The 19,950-nt window shown below is 47.4% G+C and overlaps 2 protein-coding genes across 4 annotated transcripts in view; both read right to left on the reverse strand.

The window, feature by feature from the left end:
• On the reverse strand, positions 1-9,307 carry RBM15 (RNA binding motif protein 15; the record flags this gene model as incomplete). 3 transcript variants are annotated; one of them, XM_080648972.1, is made up of 2 exons in its annotated part: positions 5,238-9,307; positions 1-889 (listed from the first exon to the last, which is right to left on the reverse strand). In XM_080648972.1, the coding sequence occupies exons 1-2, from the start codon at positions 8,083-8,085 to the stop codon at positions 867-869; spliced, it is 2,871 nt and encodes a 956-aa protein (XP_080505098.1). In that variant the 5' UTR covers positions 8,086-9,307. The 3 variants fall into 3 exon arrangements, with proteins under 3 accessions (XP_080505098.1, XP_080505099.1, XP_080505097.1); XM_080648973.1 differs by having other exon boundaries at positions 353-468; XM_080648971.1 differs by having other exon boundaries at positions 520-884.
• A 2,821-nt stretch (positions 9,308-12,128) lies between these two features.
• The window catches only part of KCNC4 (potassium voltage-gated channel subfamily C member 4), an 83,624-nt gene continuing 75,802 nt past the window's right edge, over positions 12,129-19,950 (reverse strand). Inside the window, exon 5 of the mRNA XM_080648977.1 lies at positions 12,129-12,332. The gene's annotated coding sequence lies outside the window, so the exon portion shown is untranslated. The remainder of the gene's footprint in view (positions 12,333-19,950) is intronic.

Below are 19,950 nucleotides of genomic sequence, written 5' to 3' on the forward strand. Positions count from 1 at the left end.
GTCAGGAAAGGCTTTATTAACATCATCATTAACATTTAAAAAGCAAACGGAGCATTCTCCTTCTTTTGGCAATTTGGTGCAAATGTTAAGTGCAAGATAAAGCAATTGCAAACTTCTCTTCAAATTAAAAATGAAACTAAGGCCAAACGTGACAGGTGAACAAAATAAATCAAAACTTAAAATTTCAGCAACTCCGGCTCTTCAAACCAGCAAAGCCCCCGACTCGACTCGTGCACTGTGGTGAGGCTTACGGTGCTTGCCCCGGCTTCTTTCGTGCCAGCCAACAGCACCATTTCCTCATCAAGTTGAGGACCGAGAAGCAAATGATCCCCTTCGCTGCAAACAAAGGGGGTCACAGTAACACTAGTGATCCTTCAGAATTGACACACCGCGATAAGTCAAAATGATGGTCTCCCTGCTTCTTGCTCAAGACATACAAGATCTGAGCAGCAGCAAGTAACGCCTCAGCTGCAAACAAAGGGGTCAAAGGTTTGCCGTCAATTCACTTCCAGGCAGAAAAACATTTTCCTCAAAAGAAACAATTTATTTAGAATAAAACAAAAGCAGCTCAACTGTGAGCGCACGTTTGAGTGACAGCTACTTTTAAGCTGTGTGAGCCATAAAAAGGGTTTTTCTTTACTTTTCCAGAAATCTTGTGTATACAGCACAAAGCAAGGTCATTTTTTTCCACTTAAAACACCGGCATTGGCATCACAATAGCAGATACACAACTTTAAGCTGCCATTTTAGTAAAATGCACAAATACTAAACAGATTAGCTTTCTTCCATCAAGAGGCCCATGTAAACTCCACATAAGCCACAACTTCTCTTCGAAAAGGTCCATTAGAGCTTTGATTTCCGTATCTTCATCCACTGTTCACCAGCTTTGCTTGCAGGAGGGAAAAAAAGGTTATTCAGTAAAAATGTTTACAATATTAAAAATATATATATTTTCCCTATGCCATCATAGATGAACACATCCTTAACAAGCCCTTCCTGGATAGTCCACCTTGACCTCAAAAAGCACCAATAATACCCATTGGCACAAACCGTGAAACGAATTTACTGTATGAACAGACAAATAACAAGTAGAATAGGGTGGATTTTTTTTTTAAAGACTGCAATTAAGTGAGGATTATAGGACTGAAAATATCCTTTATACTCATGTAACTGAGTAAAACATACTGAAAAAAATTTCAGAAGACAGCAAGTTTATAATCAACCTATAATCAATATATTCTACATATAACTTAAAAAATGAAACTGTGAAACGGTAAAGTTTAGTTAAACTTTTACCCCCTCTATTTTCATTCTGTAATTTATATGGAGCAATACAGAACTGCTCCGTTATTATAGAAAGGGGTCAAGATACAAAACCATTTAAAAATCCACCTTCATCTGTGTTACCAAAGACAACAGCTGTTACTTTAAGAAAAACACTCACGTAAACCCATTGCTAAACAGCCAAGAACATTTTAAGGACTTTTACTTTTCAGTGCTGTTTAAATCACACATAAAACTTTTTATTAAGATGGACAGCTCACTGTGGTTACCTGAATCATTTTCTCCCCTCCCTTAGCGACATCACTATAACCAGAATGTTAACAGGGTCACATCCACGTCTCCTCTGCTTGTTCTAATACTTAACTTCTATCTATCTCAAAACCATGCATTGTGGCAGAGACAGAAAAAAAATGTCCAGAAATTCTCTCCAAAATTTTTTTTTCACATGAAAAGTCATAAAGGCCCTCTTCTCAAGAGGATTTCCTAATTCTGTTACCACAGAGTTTTTGGTGAATGGTTCCAAACTACAATTCAAGCTACACCTATATAATGAGCAATTTCACTGTCTAAAAACAGTGGATTTAAAATTAAAAAAAAAAAAAAAAGGTAATGTCAGTGAAAACCTGCTCATAAGTTTTAAAATAAACCTAAACCATGTTTGACTCTGAAAGCAACGAACACACACCTTACTTTTACGACTGTACCTCAAATGATCTAGTTAAGAGAAGGGCCAGAACATGTTACCTTCAAAATGTGTCAAAAACTTATACAAGCCAGAGGATGGACATTTTAAGATGTAATCTTTAAAGGGAAGTCTATCTACGCTCAGTTAAAAGTCAAAGTATACATCTTAAACCAGGAATTTAATTTTTTTGTGTGGAAAACTCTAAGAATCCCAGTTACAACCAACAAAATAATATTAAAAAACTGGCTAGGAGCTGAACGCTTAATTTTCCATAAACTTTGAAGTGGTGATCCAAAAGTCTTAATTAGCTTGATGTTTTCACCAGTAATACTTAATAAGTCATTAAATGATACACTGAAGAAATTTTCTTTCCATTCATTTGAACCGAATTCCAGAAACATCAACTAAACAAGTATTTTTTTTAAAGTATAAGAAATAGAAAAAAATTGGTTGTTACAAAGAACACCCAATGCTGAGATAATGAAATTCTGACCAATCAGCATCAGACCAGACAGTTTAAGACTTTTGCTTTCATTCCATTCTGAAGATTTAAGTCAACAGTTCACCAATATTATAAAACTGCACGAGAATGGGCATCACAAATAAGAGATTCATCTGAATGATGGCACTCTGTAGGTAAGCACCAAACAAAACATAATTTGGTATTTACAATACATACGTTTAGAAATGATATCAAGCCATTGTTCCTAAAACATTGAAGCACTAATTTCCCAGATTTAACAAAAGCTGCAATGTCAAGTAAAAATTCACACAAACATGGAGCAAGAACACACACGCAGAGAGAGAGAGAGAGAGAGAGAGAGAGAGAGAGAGAGAGAGAGAGAGAGAGAGAGAGAGAGGAGCACACACACTTGGGATTATCATAAAATTAGATGTCATGGACTTCACTCCCTAAAGGAGCAAAATTATTTGTCCAGCCATCTTATCACAAGATATTCAAAAGTTAATGGTTAGTGAGATTTAAACTGGAAAAATGTATCTAGCCAAACTGTACTTTGACCCCATGTATGCACAGACTGCACACTTGCATTAGTTTCTGAACAGGTGTCTACGCCATATTACCATGCCGCACTCGGCCTTTTAAAAGCAAAAAGCAGCCCAGCAGGCACGGCTCCGCGGTTGAGCGCCAACCTCCTATGAACTAGGAGGTTGCGGTTTGATCCCCCTATCAGGGCATGTTCCTGGTCAGGGTGCATGCCCAGGGTAGCAGGCTGGGTCCCCGGTGGGGGGCATGCAAGAGGCAGGCAATCAATGATTCTCTCTCATCATTGATGTTTCTCTCTCTCTCTCTCCCTCCCCCTCTGAAATCAATAAAACTATATATATATATACATATACATATATTAAAAAAAAAAAAGAAAGAAAAAAGCAAAAACCACCCAAAGCTTTAATTGTAGGACTTTAGGTATTTTCCCTACAGGCTAACCAAGGACGTTTGTGTTCATAGCCTAGTACTTTCCTTCCCTCAAAATGACTAGTTTTTCCAGTTTAAAAACAAACAAACAAAAATCTCTAAAACTAAAAAGAATATTTATGACTGCATAATGAAAACTAAAGAAAACAAAAAAGACACAGCAGTGGTGAGGCTTTCATGCTGACATGCATTAGAGACCTGTCATAATGAAAAATGAAAAATTACATGACACTTTCCTGGGTTATTATTGGTGCTATTTTAAACTACCAGCTTTGATAACAGAAAGAAAACAGTTGGGTTCTGCCAGGCTTTCAATAAGTCACTTTCACAGAATAGAAACATGACCATGATCCAAAAGGTCCTAAAGTTTCTAATCATTATTAAATATCAAGGGCCTTAGCCAAAGTTTTCTGCATTTAAATCGGGGGGCAGTGTGTGTGGGGCGGGGGGGGGGGGGGAGGGAGGAGTGGATATACTATTGACCTAAGAAACTAGAAGTGGGGGCTAAGGAATAGATGGAAAAAAAAAAAAAAAAAAGACCCTCAAAATCATCCATTACTGTTAAGCAGCAAAAGCCCTTGTTAAGAACCAGAAGTCAATATAATCTTCAGCTTTAAAAAAAACCGTGAGGGTGGGTTATTTTGAATTAATTCCAGATGTGTGGGAAAATAAAACAATAAAAGAGTTCTCCTTACACTGACATTTTAATTCTCTATGGTTGGACACCAGTGCAAATATTAAGCCCAAGATTTCAAAGATAGTCCAAACATTTTCCATACTGTAATGTCATCGCTACTGTTTAAATATGAAAATAAGAATACAAGCAAAATTTTAAGAGCATGTCAAAGGCATTTCACGATGACTAAAAAATTCCGCAATCTAGACATGGCTGATTAATGCCCATAGAAACAAAAGATGACTTATGAGCCTGCAGACAACTCTTCTTTCTATTATTGAAATCAGGAATTTGAATGAATACAAAAAACTCATCTTTGATGAAAATACTTGAGTTTTGAAATATGCACAATTAGAAATGTACCTGCTACACCTCTCTAAAAAAAATCAGTATAAACAACCCACACACCAATAACTGACCAAAGAATTCTGAGTTTAAAAGCACCTACTCACTTGCATACTAGTGTAAGCATAAGACATATGGTTTGTAACATACTCCTCAATTTTTACTGAACAGTTACAGCTACAAACCAAAAGTGCATATACGGGATACAGAACTCAAGAATGAATGAAAAAATGCGTTATGTTAAAGCAAACTCTCTGGGAATAAACCGTGTATTTTAAGAGAAATACTCAAATACCTGATTAAAATAATTACATAGCTATACAATTTACCAGCTTATACTTTTTGAGGTCCCTGATCAAAATTTTTCATACAAATAATATTTCTGGTACAGAAATTATTTACCTACATACCAGTCAAGCCATATTTAGGTGTATATCTTTATATAATCAATGGGCTTTTTCCTCCAGATTTTGACTTCAAAATTTTGGTTTTGTAACTTTGAGGATTTTTTTTTAAGCTCAAGGTTAAAAAAGAAAAAAAAACGAAGAGGAGGAAAAAAGTTACTCATACAAGTGGGAACTGCTAATTAAAGTAAATCCATCTGCCTGCTACCTTCAGGGCATCCCTTTCACTTAATAACTAAACTATCCTGACTTCTATAAGGTTTATAAAAATATAAAAAAGAAAAAGGCTACAACTAAACAACTAATTAAAAAGAAAATTTCACCTAATGCTGTATCCCATTATACATCACAAAACAGGAACCATGTCAAAGCAGTAAATACAAGTTACACATGGACTTTAGGACGCACCACGGACAATGATCATGACCAGGTAATCTTCTTCAGATTTGGCCAGTGCCTTGGCAGGAGAATCCAGGAACTGCTGGGAGAACTCACAGGGTGGGAAGGCATGAAGGACACCGGTGTTTTCCTTGTCTTTGTTGCCCCCCACGGGGAGGCTGATCACCCCAGCAGCCTGCTTTTGCTTTAAATAGGACACCAGGTTCCTAAGTGGCCTCTGAGTAGAGGTGGCAGTATCTGATGTGGCGGAGGAAGAGGATCTGCCGTCCGAACTTCCAGGCACAGCCAGAAGAATGGCATAACCATTGGGCCCTGCCACTTTGATGCGTCGAGTTACTTCATCCAACTTGGGCTGGTCCAAACGAAGACGCTGAGTGATCTTGAGCTGGGCAACTTTGCCTCCACTGGAGCCCTCCACGAGAAGACTACTAGCCACTTGGAGGTCGCCCTGCAACAGATGCATGTTGGAAGGAAAGTTGCTGTTCTTCAATAGAAGCATGCCCTGCCAGGCCAAACAGAGCTTAGGAGAGGCTGCTGCAGCAGGGGCTGTCCCACCATCCTGTTTCTGGGAAGGGGACTTCAGCTTTGAAGAAACAGTGCTGGTGCTGGCTGCACTCCCATCAGACCGGTCTTCTTTTTTCAGAGGGCTTTTTCCCTCAGTGGGAGCAGCTGTCCGATGCTTCCTATCACGTTCAACTGATGCAGAGTTTTTGCGGTCTCGCTTGTCACCCTGGCTTTTCTCCAAACTACGTCTGTCTTTGACTGGAGAGGGCCTTTCCAAGAGAAGAAGACGAGAAGATCGATCATTGTCACTGTTGTAGCGATCCCGGCTACTGCTCAAGTCTGGACTGCGATCAGGAGAGGGAACGCAGTGACGTTTTCGAGGACGGTCACTCTCAGGGGACCTATCCAGATGCCGTCCTCCACTGTCCTCAGGCAGCCTTCGCTTCCTAGGCTGGTCTCTGCTGCTGGGCAGATCTCGATCACCTCTGTCCCGGTCCAAGGACCAGCCATCCCGCCTGCGATCCAGGCTATCCAGTGGCTCATAAGCAGGCACAGAAGTAGGGGCAGTCCGAGTGCTGCGTTCCCGGACTGGGGGTGGGGGTGGCACCCAATCAGAGTCAGTATAAAGGTCCCGATCACGATCTCTGTATAGTAAGGGTGGTGTCCTATCCCTCGCACCCCTCAAAGGGTCAGGTGCCCGATGTCCAAAAGCATCTGTCACCAGGTCATAATGCGTTAAGGGCAGAGGCTGCAGATACTGCTGGTGGTACCGATGCTCCGTGTCTGCAAAGTCTACTCTAAGGCGACGATCTGGACCACCAAGTGGAAAGCCCCGCATATGGGTCCAGGCAGCATGAGCGGCATCTAGGCTTTCATACTGGATATAGGCCCAACTATCACCTTTGCGGTAGTCTATGGTGCGTATGGTGCCAAATCGGTCAAATTCTCGTGCCAGGGCAGCAAGAGGCACCCAAGGTCCCAGGCCACCTACCCAGAGGCGGGTGGTGGGTGTAGCTTTACCATAACCAATTTTGATAGGATTCCGAATTATAATCTTGCCAGACATTGCTAGTTTGGCTCGGTGAGACATGTCCAGGTTCTCAAATTTGAGAAAACCATAGGTACTGGTCTGGCCCCGAGAAGGCCTCTTAATGTCTACTTCTGTGATGACTCCAAAGCGATCAAAAGCCCTTCTCAGATCGCTCTCGGTCACAGTGATGTCTAGGTTGCCCAAGAAAAGCGTCCTGTTAGCTCGCTGATCATCCTCCGGTGAGATCTCATCCACTTCTCGGAAAGGAGCAGCACCTGCTCCAGCTCCCACCCTGGGCTCAAGATTGTATGCTGGGCGCACTCTCTCGTAGAACGGGTAGTCTCGCTCTCTCTCCAGGTCGCGGGGCAATGGTGGCGGCGGTGGAGGGGGCAGGCGGCCGAGAGCCAACTGCTGCAATCGGTAGTCTCTGTATCCCAAGGCCGCCCCACCAGGGGAAAGTGATCTCTGGCCTCCACCACCTCCTCCGGGAGCGTGCCGGTGACCGCCTACAGAGGCCCCGACCACGCTGGATGACGGAGGATAAGAATCTTTGTCTAAAGGGGAGCGGCTGCGGCGCCGGCTCACATACACAGCTTCTATCTTCAGGGGCCGGTCATAGAGCACCAGGCGGCCTCTGGCATGCTTGGCCGCCCGCGCGTCCTCTGACCGCCGGAAGTTCACAAAGGCTACGCGCTCATCCCCGCCGCCAGAACCCGAGAGATGGCTGATTTTGACACTTACATCACCGAAGCGTTTGAACTCGTGAAACAGTCCGTCCTCCACCGCTTCGTCACTCAGCTGGGACCCCAACTCGCTTATCTTCAGCGTCTTGTACTCCCCGCCGTCAGCAGCAGAGGCGGCCCCCGAGGAACGTGACTCCCCGCCTCCACCTCGGGAGCTGCTGCGCGACTCGCCCCCGCCCGAGGAATTTTTAGCGCTTGGGGAGCTGTAACTGTGCAAGCGGCTACTGGAGCTGCCCCCACCGGTGTCATACTCGCGGCTGCCGCCTCGGCTGCTGGACTTGTCGAGATGAAGGCTGCGCCGCGACCCGCCGCCGTCGGTCTTACCGCTGCTGCTCCCATTGCTGCCGCCAGAGCCCCCTAACTTCTTGCTCCGCTCCCCACGAGAAGTCGAATCCTCACCACCACGGGAGCGTTTGGATTTGACTGGAGAGCGCTCTTTCCCCTTCATTGTTGCGGGTCGTCGGAGGTCGTCTCCGCGGAGCTGATTAACCCGCCGCCCCGCGCTGGTTTCACACAGCGGAACCGCATGCCGCCATCTTGGGCTCCGCCGCTGCAAAGGATCCCGCCCCGCAGCCTCCATTGGTCAAGTAGCTCCCCTCTTCTACAGTCTCATTGGGAAAACTACTTGTCTGTCTTTACATCTCCCCGCGCTCCGGGAAGGCGCCCGCCCGACCACTGTTATTGGGTTCCCAACGCCTTAGTCGGAGTACCTCATTGGTTACATTCGTTGTCCATCTTAACGGTTCCTCGCGCCAGGCTGTAGCTCCGCCCCTCGCACTCTATGGTCACCTGAGCCAAAGTCTGGAGGCGTTGATTGGACAAAAAGTGTGCCCTGTAACGGTACTTCTGGCTACGGAAAGCAATGATCCCACCTCCTCATTCCTTTTATTGGTTTTCGACCCCGTCCTTTAACCCACTACTTGGAAGGTCGGGCCATCTTTTCTGGCGTTTTTTTCCTCAGAGGCCGCCTCACAGTGATCTCGCGCGAGAGAGCTCTCCCTCTTTCGACCCCTTTTTCCAACTCCTTTGGCGGCTGAGAGAAATTTAAATCTGATTGGATGGTGATGGGGACGTTGAATGGCTGAGATAACTGTCAATCACTCGCTTAAAGGGGTAGGCCCACGTACTGAGGGAGTGGACTGAAGGTGAAAGAGTGGAACACGCGAGTGCTGTGCGACGTCACTGAGACGTCGCGAGATGGTGATCAGAATCCCGCTCCGCCTCTCCGAGCTTCGGGCGTTCTGCCCGCAAACATTAGTTCCGTCGCGCAGCGTACTCTGCTGTGCTTCGGCCGTGGGAGCGGAACTTCTGGGCTCCCCACTTCCTACCTCCGGCGGTAGGGCCCACAAATCCTTCTGGAGGCCGCTCCCGGGGCGCCCAGCGGACACCATCTTAGTCCCTCGGGCCTCTTTGTGAACAGCCAGAGAAAGCCCCACTCGCCATGCGCGAGAGAGCGCTGCCCCTGGAGCCCGCGGGGCAGGCCGCCGGGAGTTCACAGGTCACCAGCCCCGGGTCACGTTAACGTCCGGGCGGGGCAGAGGTCAGCGCGGCTCCGGGTCCCGCAGCCGAGAAGCTGTGCAGCAGGGACAGGTCCTCGCCCGGAGCCCTGCTCACCTGGCGCGCCCAGTTCCCGCCCTGGTGCCCGGGTAACCGCGGGGAGTGGCGGACGCTCTGCGCGGGCGTGGCTGTGGGCTTCCTGTTTTATGTTATGAGTTCACGTGGACTTGGGGTTTTGTAGTCCCGTAATAGAGCTGTTTGTTTTTTTATTATCCCCCTCCCGCTAAATAATAGAGTGAAATTGACGCACCATGTGGCTGTGTCACCTATTTTTTTCCTGGGGCTTCTTGCACATACCGCCCACCCCGCTACTATTGTTTAGAATCCTGTGGCATAATCGCCTTGCTGTCTGTAAGTCCACCTCTTTGGGCTCCCTCCATCATTATGCGCTTCAAACCCCAACTTTCATTCTTTCCAGAGACCTCGATTGTGTTCCAGCCTTGGGCAAACTACGGCCCGCGGGCCAGATCCGGCTGTTCTATCCGGTTCTCTTGCTCTCCCCTCCGCTCCTTTACTTTGAATTTATATTAGTTCAAACACTCCATCCATGCTTTTGTTCCGGCCCTCCGGTCCAGTTTTAGAACCCATTGTGGCCCTCGAGTCAAAAAGTTTGCCCACCCCTGTAAGAGCGCCTGTGCGAAGTGCTGGAGACACCGAGATCAGGCGCAGCCGCTGTCCTGCCGCTCACCCTCCCGCAGGGGAGGGTGGTGGCCCTGAGGTCATCACAGCCACTGGGCTTTCTGCAGTCCTGCCAGGTATCCTGCGGGCATGATATGAGGATTCTTGTCTTGATCTCTCCAGCCACCTCTCTCAGGGTCCAATATGGAGTAAAGAATGTCCGATGTTTTTAAACACGACCTTCTTCAAGGTAGCAATAATGTCCCCCAAACTGAAACCTAAACTTGAAAACGCTTAGGATTAGGGACTGCAAGCCCTCCTTAGCCACGCTTCTCTTTCTAAATAATTTTGAGGAAGGTGAAGATGTGGGCTTTTTGTCTTAATTAGCTCAAAGAAGCTTGAAAGAAGCCCAATATATAAAGGCATAAAAATTCATGGTATTGTATATATTACATACACATAGTCGTTGCAGTAAAAGTAGCTGTTAAAACTTTATAAGGCATAGAACAAAGTATAGTATGCTACCATTTGCATATATGTGCATATATTTTTATATATTCATAGAAACTTCATTGAGAATCTTTGGAAATTGTTGCAAGACCATGCTGAAGAGGGGGCACCTCCGGTCTGCGTGGGAGAGAGACTCAACTTTTCATTATATACCTCTATGTATTATTAAGATGAAACTTGTTTTACCATGTACATGCTGTTAGTGTTTCATCTTTTTAATAGAAATTAATTTGAGCTTTCCTTAAAAAAGTTTTTATGGAAAAAGTAAAAAATATACAAATGTAGAATACTATGAAGAACTACGTGCCACCCAATTTCAACATTATCTCGTCAGCCTTGATTCATCTATACTCTCTTCCCAGTCTTGCCCCTCTTGATTATTTTGGTCCAGGTTTATCTGATATATTTTCTGCCCCAGATATGGAATCAGTCATTTCTCCAAGGAGTTCTGGTTTCTGTTAGTGGGAAATGATATTTAAAGATAAAAATCTGGATGCTAGGGGACAAAAAACCACCAACAACCAACATAGTATTTCTAAAAGCACAAAACATTCAGAAAAAAAAAAAAAAACAACTGCGTAGGAGGTTTTAATCTATTTCAACATTATATTAATACAACAAGAAACTGAACTTAAGCCATTATCTGATCAGTTAAGGTAATAGCCAATGCAGATAAACCAGGCTCCAGAGTGACTACTGTTGGCCTAAATGACCTGCTTAGATGACTCACTGATTGAAGGAAAAGATAATGACCAGATCAGCGCCCATTCCCAATCTCATGATAGGAGGGAGCAAAGGAGGGCATTCAGGGAGCTGCTACCAGTGTCTGTGGTGCTGCCCTCCTGTCTGCTAGGCTTAGTGGCTTGCGGTTTGAAATTCCAGTGAGCGTGACGTGCCACTGCCCATGCCTGGCTGCACCAGGAAGGCTTGCCTAAGGGGACTGATAACTGGTGTCCAGAGGACCGGTAAGTTCAATGGGTAAATAGGAAAGGCTTGGATGCCATTAGCGGTAACAGAGCCGAAATACAGCCTCTGCCATGTGTGTGTCCATGACAGAACTGAATAATGGCATAATACGTTGATGCATACTGAGTCAGAATAGTGAAAAAAAAATTCAGTTCCTTTGTGTTCTTTAAAGTACAAAGCTCCCTCGTAGGGTTGAATCAGCCTATTTTCACACATGTGCATTAGAGCTGAGAGCAGGAAAGTGACCCATGGTTTAGGGGGCCAGGACTTTGAACCCTTTACTGGTGTTGGTGATGGAGTTGTTGAGATCCAGTCCAAATTTTCATCTGATCTCCTTGTGACTCTATGCCAGATTTGTCATGGCAGCTGACCCGGCAAGGAAGATCTTTTAGCGGCCATGAAACCAGAGTTAAGCTACCAACAGATTCTCTGAGCATCAGAGCAGCGTTTTGATCGCCTCTGCCTTGTCAAAAACCAAGTGTGTTGAGGAAAAACTGCTATCACTCATTTTGGGGTCAGTGCTGGCCCCTTGGAGCTATACAACTCAAAGGCCCTAGCGGATGCGGCCCAGCAGGAGAGCGGCCACAACTAGCTTTCTTTATAAAGTGCTTTCTCACCTGGCCAGTGTGGCTCAGTGGTTGAGCTTTGATCTATGAGCCAGAAGGTCACAGTTCGACTTCCTGGTCAGGGCGTATGCCCGGGTTACGGGCTTGATCCCCAGTGGAGGGTGTGCAGGAGGTAGCCGATCAATGATTCTCTCTCATCATTGATGTTTCTATCTATCCCTCTCCCTCTCTGAAGTCAATAAAAATATTTAAAATACATAAATAAAGTGCTTTATCTCCTTTAAATGTTTTGAATGGAAAAGGAAAAAGCAAAAATAAAAGTTACGCACATGGAAGAAAACTGTACAATTAAAGGATGTATCAGTATGCTTTCAATGAAATGTCCTCTTTCCACTTTCTTCCTGAGTTTCATTGTTTGTATATCCTTAATGCACATATAGACATTTAATTGCAACAGCAAATGTATCTTGGGAGCTGAGAGCTATTCAATTTCCTGGCAGATATAAAAAGGCCTGAAGCTGGGAATTGAAAAAAATTTCCCACCAATAGGATTAAAATGTTCCATTCCTTCATAAAATAGTCTCCTGACAGTGAGGTTTGTTTGTTTGATCTGCAAAAAAAAAAAAAAAAAAATGTGTATTTTACTCACAGGCATATAATAAATCTCTAAAATAGCCAACAATCATTTAGGACCCAGTTTGCATTATAAAGACTCTTATTTGTGGTTTGTGGGGGTTTTTTTAACAGCCTTATTAAGATATAATTTACATACCATAAAGTTCACCCAGTTAAAGTGTACAATCCAGTGGTTTTTAGTATGTACTTCAGAGCTATACATGTGGTTCATCCTTTAATATTATTACAGGAAAGCACTGTGCTATAACTTCTCCTAGGTGACTAAAACCTAACATAATTATCTTTCATTTATCCAGACATCTTAAAGGGCAGTGGTTAAGAGCATGGACTCCGGGCCAGCCAGCCTAGATTTAAATCCAGCTCTGCTGTGGGCCTCTACTGTTAATCTCTCTGGGCCTTGATTTGCTTGTTTGTAAAATGGGGGAAATCCGCCTGGCCAGAGCGGCTCAGTTGGCTGATGGTTATCCTATGCACCAAAAGGTTGCCAGTTTGGTTTCCGGTCAGGGCACATACCTGGGTTGCAGGTTCGATCCCTGACCGGGACATGTGCTCAGGGCACATACCAAAGGCAACTGATTGATGTTTCTTTCTCTTTCTCTCTCTCTGTCTCTCTCCCTTCCTCTAAGCATGTCCTCCAGTGAGGATTAAAACAATAACAACAACGGTAAAAATCACAGAATCTCTTCCTGTGGGGAATTAAATGGGATAAAACACACACAGAGCTTAGAACAGTGCACGGTACATGGTAAGCACAGAATGGACAGCCCACACGGTCCTGTAATTGCACGTATGTTGGTGACTTTCTCAGTGAGGCACTTAAGTCTGCAAGGTGGGGGACAGAGCGCAGGTCCACGGGCTGCTGCTGTGGGGCTTTCCACTGTATCTCCTATGAACCTGGGAGCTGGAAGTAACATGGTAGCAGCAGCAGCCCCTCCTTCCCACAAGTAGAAATCCGAACAACACATCGTGTTAAATAACCCATTTATCAATAGATGATAAAAACAAAAGCCAGCCTTACTAAACACATACTACATACCAGGCACTCTGCTAAAACTTTCCTCATTAGCTTACTTCACCCTCACAACAACCCCAGGAGGTATATAGGCTTATAATCTCTTTTTTTTCTTCAGATAAGAATATGTGTACACTAAAATACTGTTTTGTTTTATTGATTTCAGAGAGGAAGGGAGAGGGAGAGAGAGAGAGGGAAACATCAATGATAAGAGAGAATCATTGATCACCCCCTGCACACCCCTACTGGGGATCCAGCCTGGGCATGTGCCCTGACCATGACCTCCTGGTTCACAGGTCGACGCTCAACCACTAAGTCACCGTGACCCAGCTTGTTTTGCTTTCTCCCGGCTGAAAAACATTTGATTTGAAGTCATCCTTACACATTATGGGTGACACTGCCTGTTGCCTAATCAATATCCATTCCCCCCTCCTTTGTTGTGATCAGGTACAGTACTGTGATGGGGAAAATTTTAGAACAAGGGGTCTAGACAATTTCTTAGGTCAGGAATAGAAGCTGCCCATTAACTGCAGAATGGACTCTACTCAGCACGGTTTGTAGCATGATCAATGCTTGTCCCAAGAATCAGTGGAGAAAGCAACTGAGGTGATGATACCTCAGCTAGTGGCCCCGTCTTTTCATCGAAAGGGTAACTGTAAGGTCAAACTTCTAATTCAAGTGTGAGGAGAAGACATTTAAGCTTGATAGCTAATGCGTGGGCATTTTAATTTGCTAATTAGTGCATTAGTGGCATAATAAACCACAGGGTTCAAAGGATCTCTCTCAATAACTAGATTTAAAGAGGCACCCCCAACATTCTGTGGGTCAGTAAATACCGATCTTCACTTACTGGTTTTGTGGTAAATATTTTGTCAGTGGCTAGGATTTCACATGAACTTTCTTTTTGTCAACTCCAATGTTTCCTTCCACCCACCCCCAGGGTTCACCCTCCTCCATCTTTTGGTGTCTTTTTCACAGTGTTCAGCAACCACTCCTTCTCGAAATTCTCTCTGCCCTTGTCTCTGTGCTCTGCACCTTCAATTCAATTGCATTTCAACCAATATTTATTGATCATCTGTGATGTGCCAGACCCTGGGCTATCACCATTCATTTATGAACTCATTCATCAACACTCATTGAGTTCCCACTGATCGGCACGGTGCCAGTGACGGATACAAAGATGAACAAGACAGAATCCCTGACCTAAGAAGCTGCACAGTCTGAGAAGGAGACACCTATCTCACGGAATGACGAGGCTTTCGTGGAAGCACAAACTCAGGGGCTGGGGCCCTCAGACAAGGAATCCATTGCTTCTCTCTGGAAGGGGCATGCATTGCACAGCACAGTGCCTGGCATGTGCTGAATTTCATCAATATTTGTCAAAAGAACAAAAAGCCCTCCAAGCGGACAGACTAGTATGACTAGGAAACATTCATGGTGTTCAACTCAGTGGGGGAGGAGGGTTGGAGATCAGATTCTCTGGGGACGTGGAAGGGGCGGTGATGGGGATAATTATCTGAAAGAGTAATTTTTTTCCTCCTGTTACTATTTAATTTATAAATTTTATGCACATGCATATTTAAAAAGCACATTACATTAATTATTCATTCGCAACTTTCGTTTTATACATTTATTTATCAAGAATGAGAGTAGCATGATTGTTTTTATAATATAAAATACAGGAATTCAAGCTCAAACTAGGAAAGCTGGTAGATAAGTAGAGGGTGCATGGGTTCTGCAGCAAAGCCACCGTCCTCTTGAGGGGAGTGGTGAGATTTTTATGTTTAACAGGAGGGGAGGGGAGTGTTGGGTTGTGAAGAACTGTATCCTGGAGGTTACGGTTTGCCGACCAGCATCAAAATAAAATGACCCCACCCGGCCAGCATGGCTCAGTGGTTGAGCATGGACCTATGAACCAGGTGACCACGGTTCGATTCCCCATCAGGGCACATTCCTGGGTTGCAGGCTCAATCCCCAGTAGGGGGCATGTAGGAGGCAGGTCAATGATTCTCTCTCATCATTGATATTTCTCTCTCTCTCTCTCTCCCTCTCCCTTCCTCTCCGAAATCAGTAAAAATATATTTTAAAAATAAGCAAAAATTAAAAAATAAAATGACCCAAGGATCGCATTTTCAAAAGCAAATTCCTGAGCTCTGCTTGTATTAGCAGGGTTCTCCAGAGAATCAGAACTAATAGGAAACAGTTAGAGATAGAGACAGCTGCAGCTATATTTTATGTATGTAAGTATGTTATATACAAATATATATAGCTACATACTTACAGCTAATGACGCCCGCTCCCCTTCCTGTGGCTACCGAACAAAGGACCCCCGTGCTCAGCAGCTTGAAACAATCGTGGACCAGGAATTTGAGAACGGCTCCACCGGACGATTAAAGCTCAGGCCTCTCGTGTTGTTGCCACCAGGTGTTGGCTGCAGCTTTAATCCTCTTACCCAGGCTGATTATCCAAGATGGCCACTCACATGGTTGGCAGTTGACATCGGCTGTCATCTGCAACCCATGGCCGCTGCAGCAGAGTCATCTGAGGCTCCTCAGCCTTCTACATGGCATCTGGCTCCACCCACGGGGTCCTCAGCCTTCTACATGGCATCTGGCTCCATCCACAGGGCCCTCAGCCTTCTACATGGCATCTGGCTCCATCCACAGGGTCCTCAGCCTTCTACATGGCATCCGGCTCCCACCCACGGGGTCCTCAGCCTTCTACATGGCATCGGGCTCCACCCACGGGGCCCTCAGCCTTCTACATGGCATCTGGCTCCATCCACGGGGCCCTCAGCCTTCTACATGGCATCAGGCTCCATCCACGGGGCCCTCAGCCTTCTACATGGCATCGGGCTCCATCCACAGGGCCCTCAGCCTTCTATATGGCATCGGGCTCCATCCACGGGGTCCTCAGCCTTCTACATGGCATCTGGCTCCATCCACGGGGCCCTCAGCCTTCTACATCGCATCCGGCTCCATCCACGGGGTCCTCAGCCTTCTACATGGCATCCGGCTCCACCCACAGGGCCCTCAGCCTTCTACATGGCATCCGGCTCCACCCACAGGGTCCTCAGTCTTCTACATGGCATCCGGCTCCACCCACAGGGTCCTCAGCCTTCTACATGGCATCCGGCTCCACCCACGGGGTCCTCAGCCTTCTACATGGCATCCGGCTCCACCCACAGGGTCCTCAGCCTTCTACATGGCATCCGGCTCCATCCACGGGGTCCTCAGCCTTCTACATGGCATCTGGCTCCATCCACAGGGCCCTCAGCCTTCTATATGGCATCCGGCTCCATCCACAGGGTCCTCAGCCTTCTACATGGCATTGGGCTCCATCCACAGGGTCCTCAGTCTTCTACATGGCATCTGGCTCCACCCACGGGGTCCTCAGCCTTCTACATGGCATCAGGCTCCATCCACAGAGAAGCCCCATGGCCTTTCTGAACCTGGCCTCAGAAGTTGCACAGCCTAACTTTCACATACCTGGGTCAAAGCGGTCACAAGTCTTCTCAGATTCAAGGGGTGGGACATAGAATTAGACTCCACTTAGTTTGTTGTTTTTTTTAAATATATTTTTATTGATTTCAGAGATGAAGGGAGGAGAGAGAAACATCAATGATGAGAGAGAATCACTGATCGGCTGCCTCCTGCACGCCCCACACTGGGGATCGAGCCCACAGTCTGGGCATGCGCCCTGACTGGTAATTGAACCATAACCTCCTGGTTCATAGGTCGACGCTCATCCCCTGAGCCACACCAGCTGGGTTAGACTCCACTTCTTGATGGGGCAGTGGCACGGTCACAATGCAGAAGAGCGTGTGGATGGGAGATCTTGTTGTGGCCATCTTTGGAAGATACAGGCTGACATCGCTCCCAAATCAACCTTTTCCGTCCTGACCTCTTATCTACTCTCCTGTTTTATATACACAACTGCCCAGAAGATGTCTCCACTCGGGAGTCTTGATGTCAACCCAAACTCACATCTAAAACAGAATTTTCCCCGTGGGAAGGAGCGCGACCGTGGGCGAAGCAGCTCTCTGCCGTGGAGGAATCCCCTGCCGTGGCTGGGGTCCACTGGCTGTGGAGCAATTCCTTCCCTGAGCGGCAGTGGGCAGCCTGGCCCTGGCCCCGTGTCCACCGGTTCCCTTGCCGCTTCAATCACACCGCCCATGGCACACCTTCTCTTTGGTGCTTCCAAGCCCAACTTCAAGTTCTTCTTCCATTTGACCTTCAGCAAACCCCATCCCACATGGCTCTTCCCTTGACTTTCCCTCTGATTATCTCATATACTTTATTCTGCCTCGTTCCACCCCAGCCGGTTCCGCATTCTTGGAGGCAAGGAATGGAGGCACACCTCCCCCCGAGGGTGTTCAGCACAGGGGTGGGGACACTTATTTCTAGTCAGAGCTCAAGAGACGCTTGGGGATCCATTGACCAGAGTCTCTGATTATTGCAGACACTGTGCTGGTTTCAGTTCCATCACCATAGCAGAATGCATGGTGTAGGAAACCACACCCTCACTGTCCTTCGAGGGAGAAGGAAGAGGAAACTCTTGCCAATGACCAGGGCTTGCTCTGCTAGGTCTGGAGAGGGAGTGGGGCCTGGGAATGACTTGAGAGATACTCCCCATCCCTTTGTTCCCAACCCCCAGAACAGCCAAGACTCCTTCTTGGACTCACGGGGAGCTGTGTACATTGAACTAACGAATGGCCATGCGTGTTGCCCAAAGTCAGGTGGAATTACAGTGAGAATCACTTTGTCTGGAGAGGCAGCTCTCCAGCGGTTGACCAGGAGGGAGATGAGCTGTTTTCCTGCCCTCGGAGGGTCCGGACAGAGCTTGCCGACGCCCGAGCACGCCCAGGCGGGGAGCTCCATGGATCAGCTTGCTCTTTGGAGGTTCCTCACTGCTTGGGGGAAGGAAAGGCATTCCAGAAGCCACCATGGAGGCCGCTTTGCTGTGACTGCCATGTGCAAGGAACTGACAGGCCGTCCCTAGGTACACAGGTGAAAGGCCTGGGTCAGGGGTGGGTTCCCTGTGAGGGGAAGTGTTGGAAGGAGGAGCTCAGTGATAAGGGGCAGATTTAATGTCAAAAGGAAGACCGTTCTTTTGATCTTAGCTCTCAGAAGGTGGAAAAGGCTACTCTGAGAGCTAGTGAGCTCCCTGTCACTAGAGGCATGCAAGCAGAGACTTGAGAGCACTCGGTGGAGATGCGGTGGGAGAGACTGTAATGAGGCAGGAAGGGAGGAACTAGCTGGCCTGGGCCTGGGAAATTCTAGAGCTTCGTAGTGAAGGCTGCAGGCCTTGGGGGCGGGAGCATCCAGGAAGGGAGAAGGGACTGCCCAGGGGGTAGCTGGAGGGAGCCCAGGCTCAGTCAGTTTTGCCGAGGGCAGTCCCTGTTTCTCGGGAGGCGTGAGGCCCCAGAGCCTGTAACTGTACACAATCCACTCGCTCGTTCAGTTAATTGAGCAAACATTTACAAGCCTGAGAGGCAGCTCCCGGCGGAACCCCCGGTGGGGTTGCCTGCGCTCCCCAGCCTCCTGCTCAGCGGCCGGCAGGGGACAGCAGAGACACGCGGATGCCAAACTGCGCAGCCTGCTGATCAGCGTCCCCGCTGGGGAAACTGGGTCACTCGGTCCTGCCAAGCGGCAAACATGCCCAGGCAGGTGGGCACACCGGGCTTCCCGGCAAGGGCTTTGCGGGCCAGATGCCACTTGACGGAGCCATCGGCGCCCTCGGGCCTCTGGCCTGGCAGAAGTAGCCCCTGCTGGCGGAAGGAAGGGGGAGGCTGATGATACGGGATGGCTCAGGGCTGGGGGAGAAGGATGGAGGGATCCTGTCTCAGCAAAGGGTTTTGTTTAGCTGGACACGCCGGGGGGCCGCATAGTAGAGAAGGTCGGAGGCGAGTCTGCCAAGGCTGGGGTGCACGGGTGGTTTGCTTCGGAGAGAACCGGGGACCTCACTGCGGAGTGTGAGGCCCTCTTTAGGGTTGGGTTGAGCCTCCATGCCAGTCAGCAAACGCTAGACCTGCTAGCTCAGTGGTTAGCAGGCAGGTGTGGGGTGAGATCTTGCCCCCTATTCGCTATAGGACTTGGATGACTCATTTTCAGACCCCCGTTTCCTTGTCCATAAAGCAGGTGGCTCTATTATAGAGAGGGAGATGGATGTGGATGTGCCCAGGTATTGTTCTGTCTCCTCCCCCCCCTCCCCCACCCAGGCGGACACCCTCTGCAGGGAAGCCCATGCAAGCCGAGCACAGCAGTGGGAGGGGGGCCCAAGGAGCTGTTAGTCCGGGCAGGGCGAACTCATCCTGCAGGGATGCTGTCTTGTCTGTGGGGCCGCCTCTCCCACAGCCCTCTCCACCCCCTAGCACTCGCGGCAGAGAGATGGGAGGGTCTGGGGGAAGCGGCTCTCCACTCTCAAGCCCGGTCTTTTGAGAGTCAGGAAGTCGGGGAGATGCAACAGCCCTGGAACGAGGGGGACCTGGAGGATGGGACCAGGAAAGCGCCGTCCCCGACACTCCAGCTCTTCCAGTGGACTCTGTGATGGTTAGAAGGGCCATTGAGCCCGAAGTCAA

The sequence above is a fragment of the Plecotus auritus genome, assembly GCF_963455305.1.
Source record: "Plecotus auritus genome assembly, chromosome: 12".
NCBI classification, from domain to species: Eukaryota; Metazoa; Chordata; class Mammalia; order Chiroptera; family Vespertilionidae; genus Plecotus; species Plecotus auritus.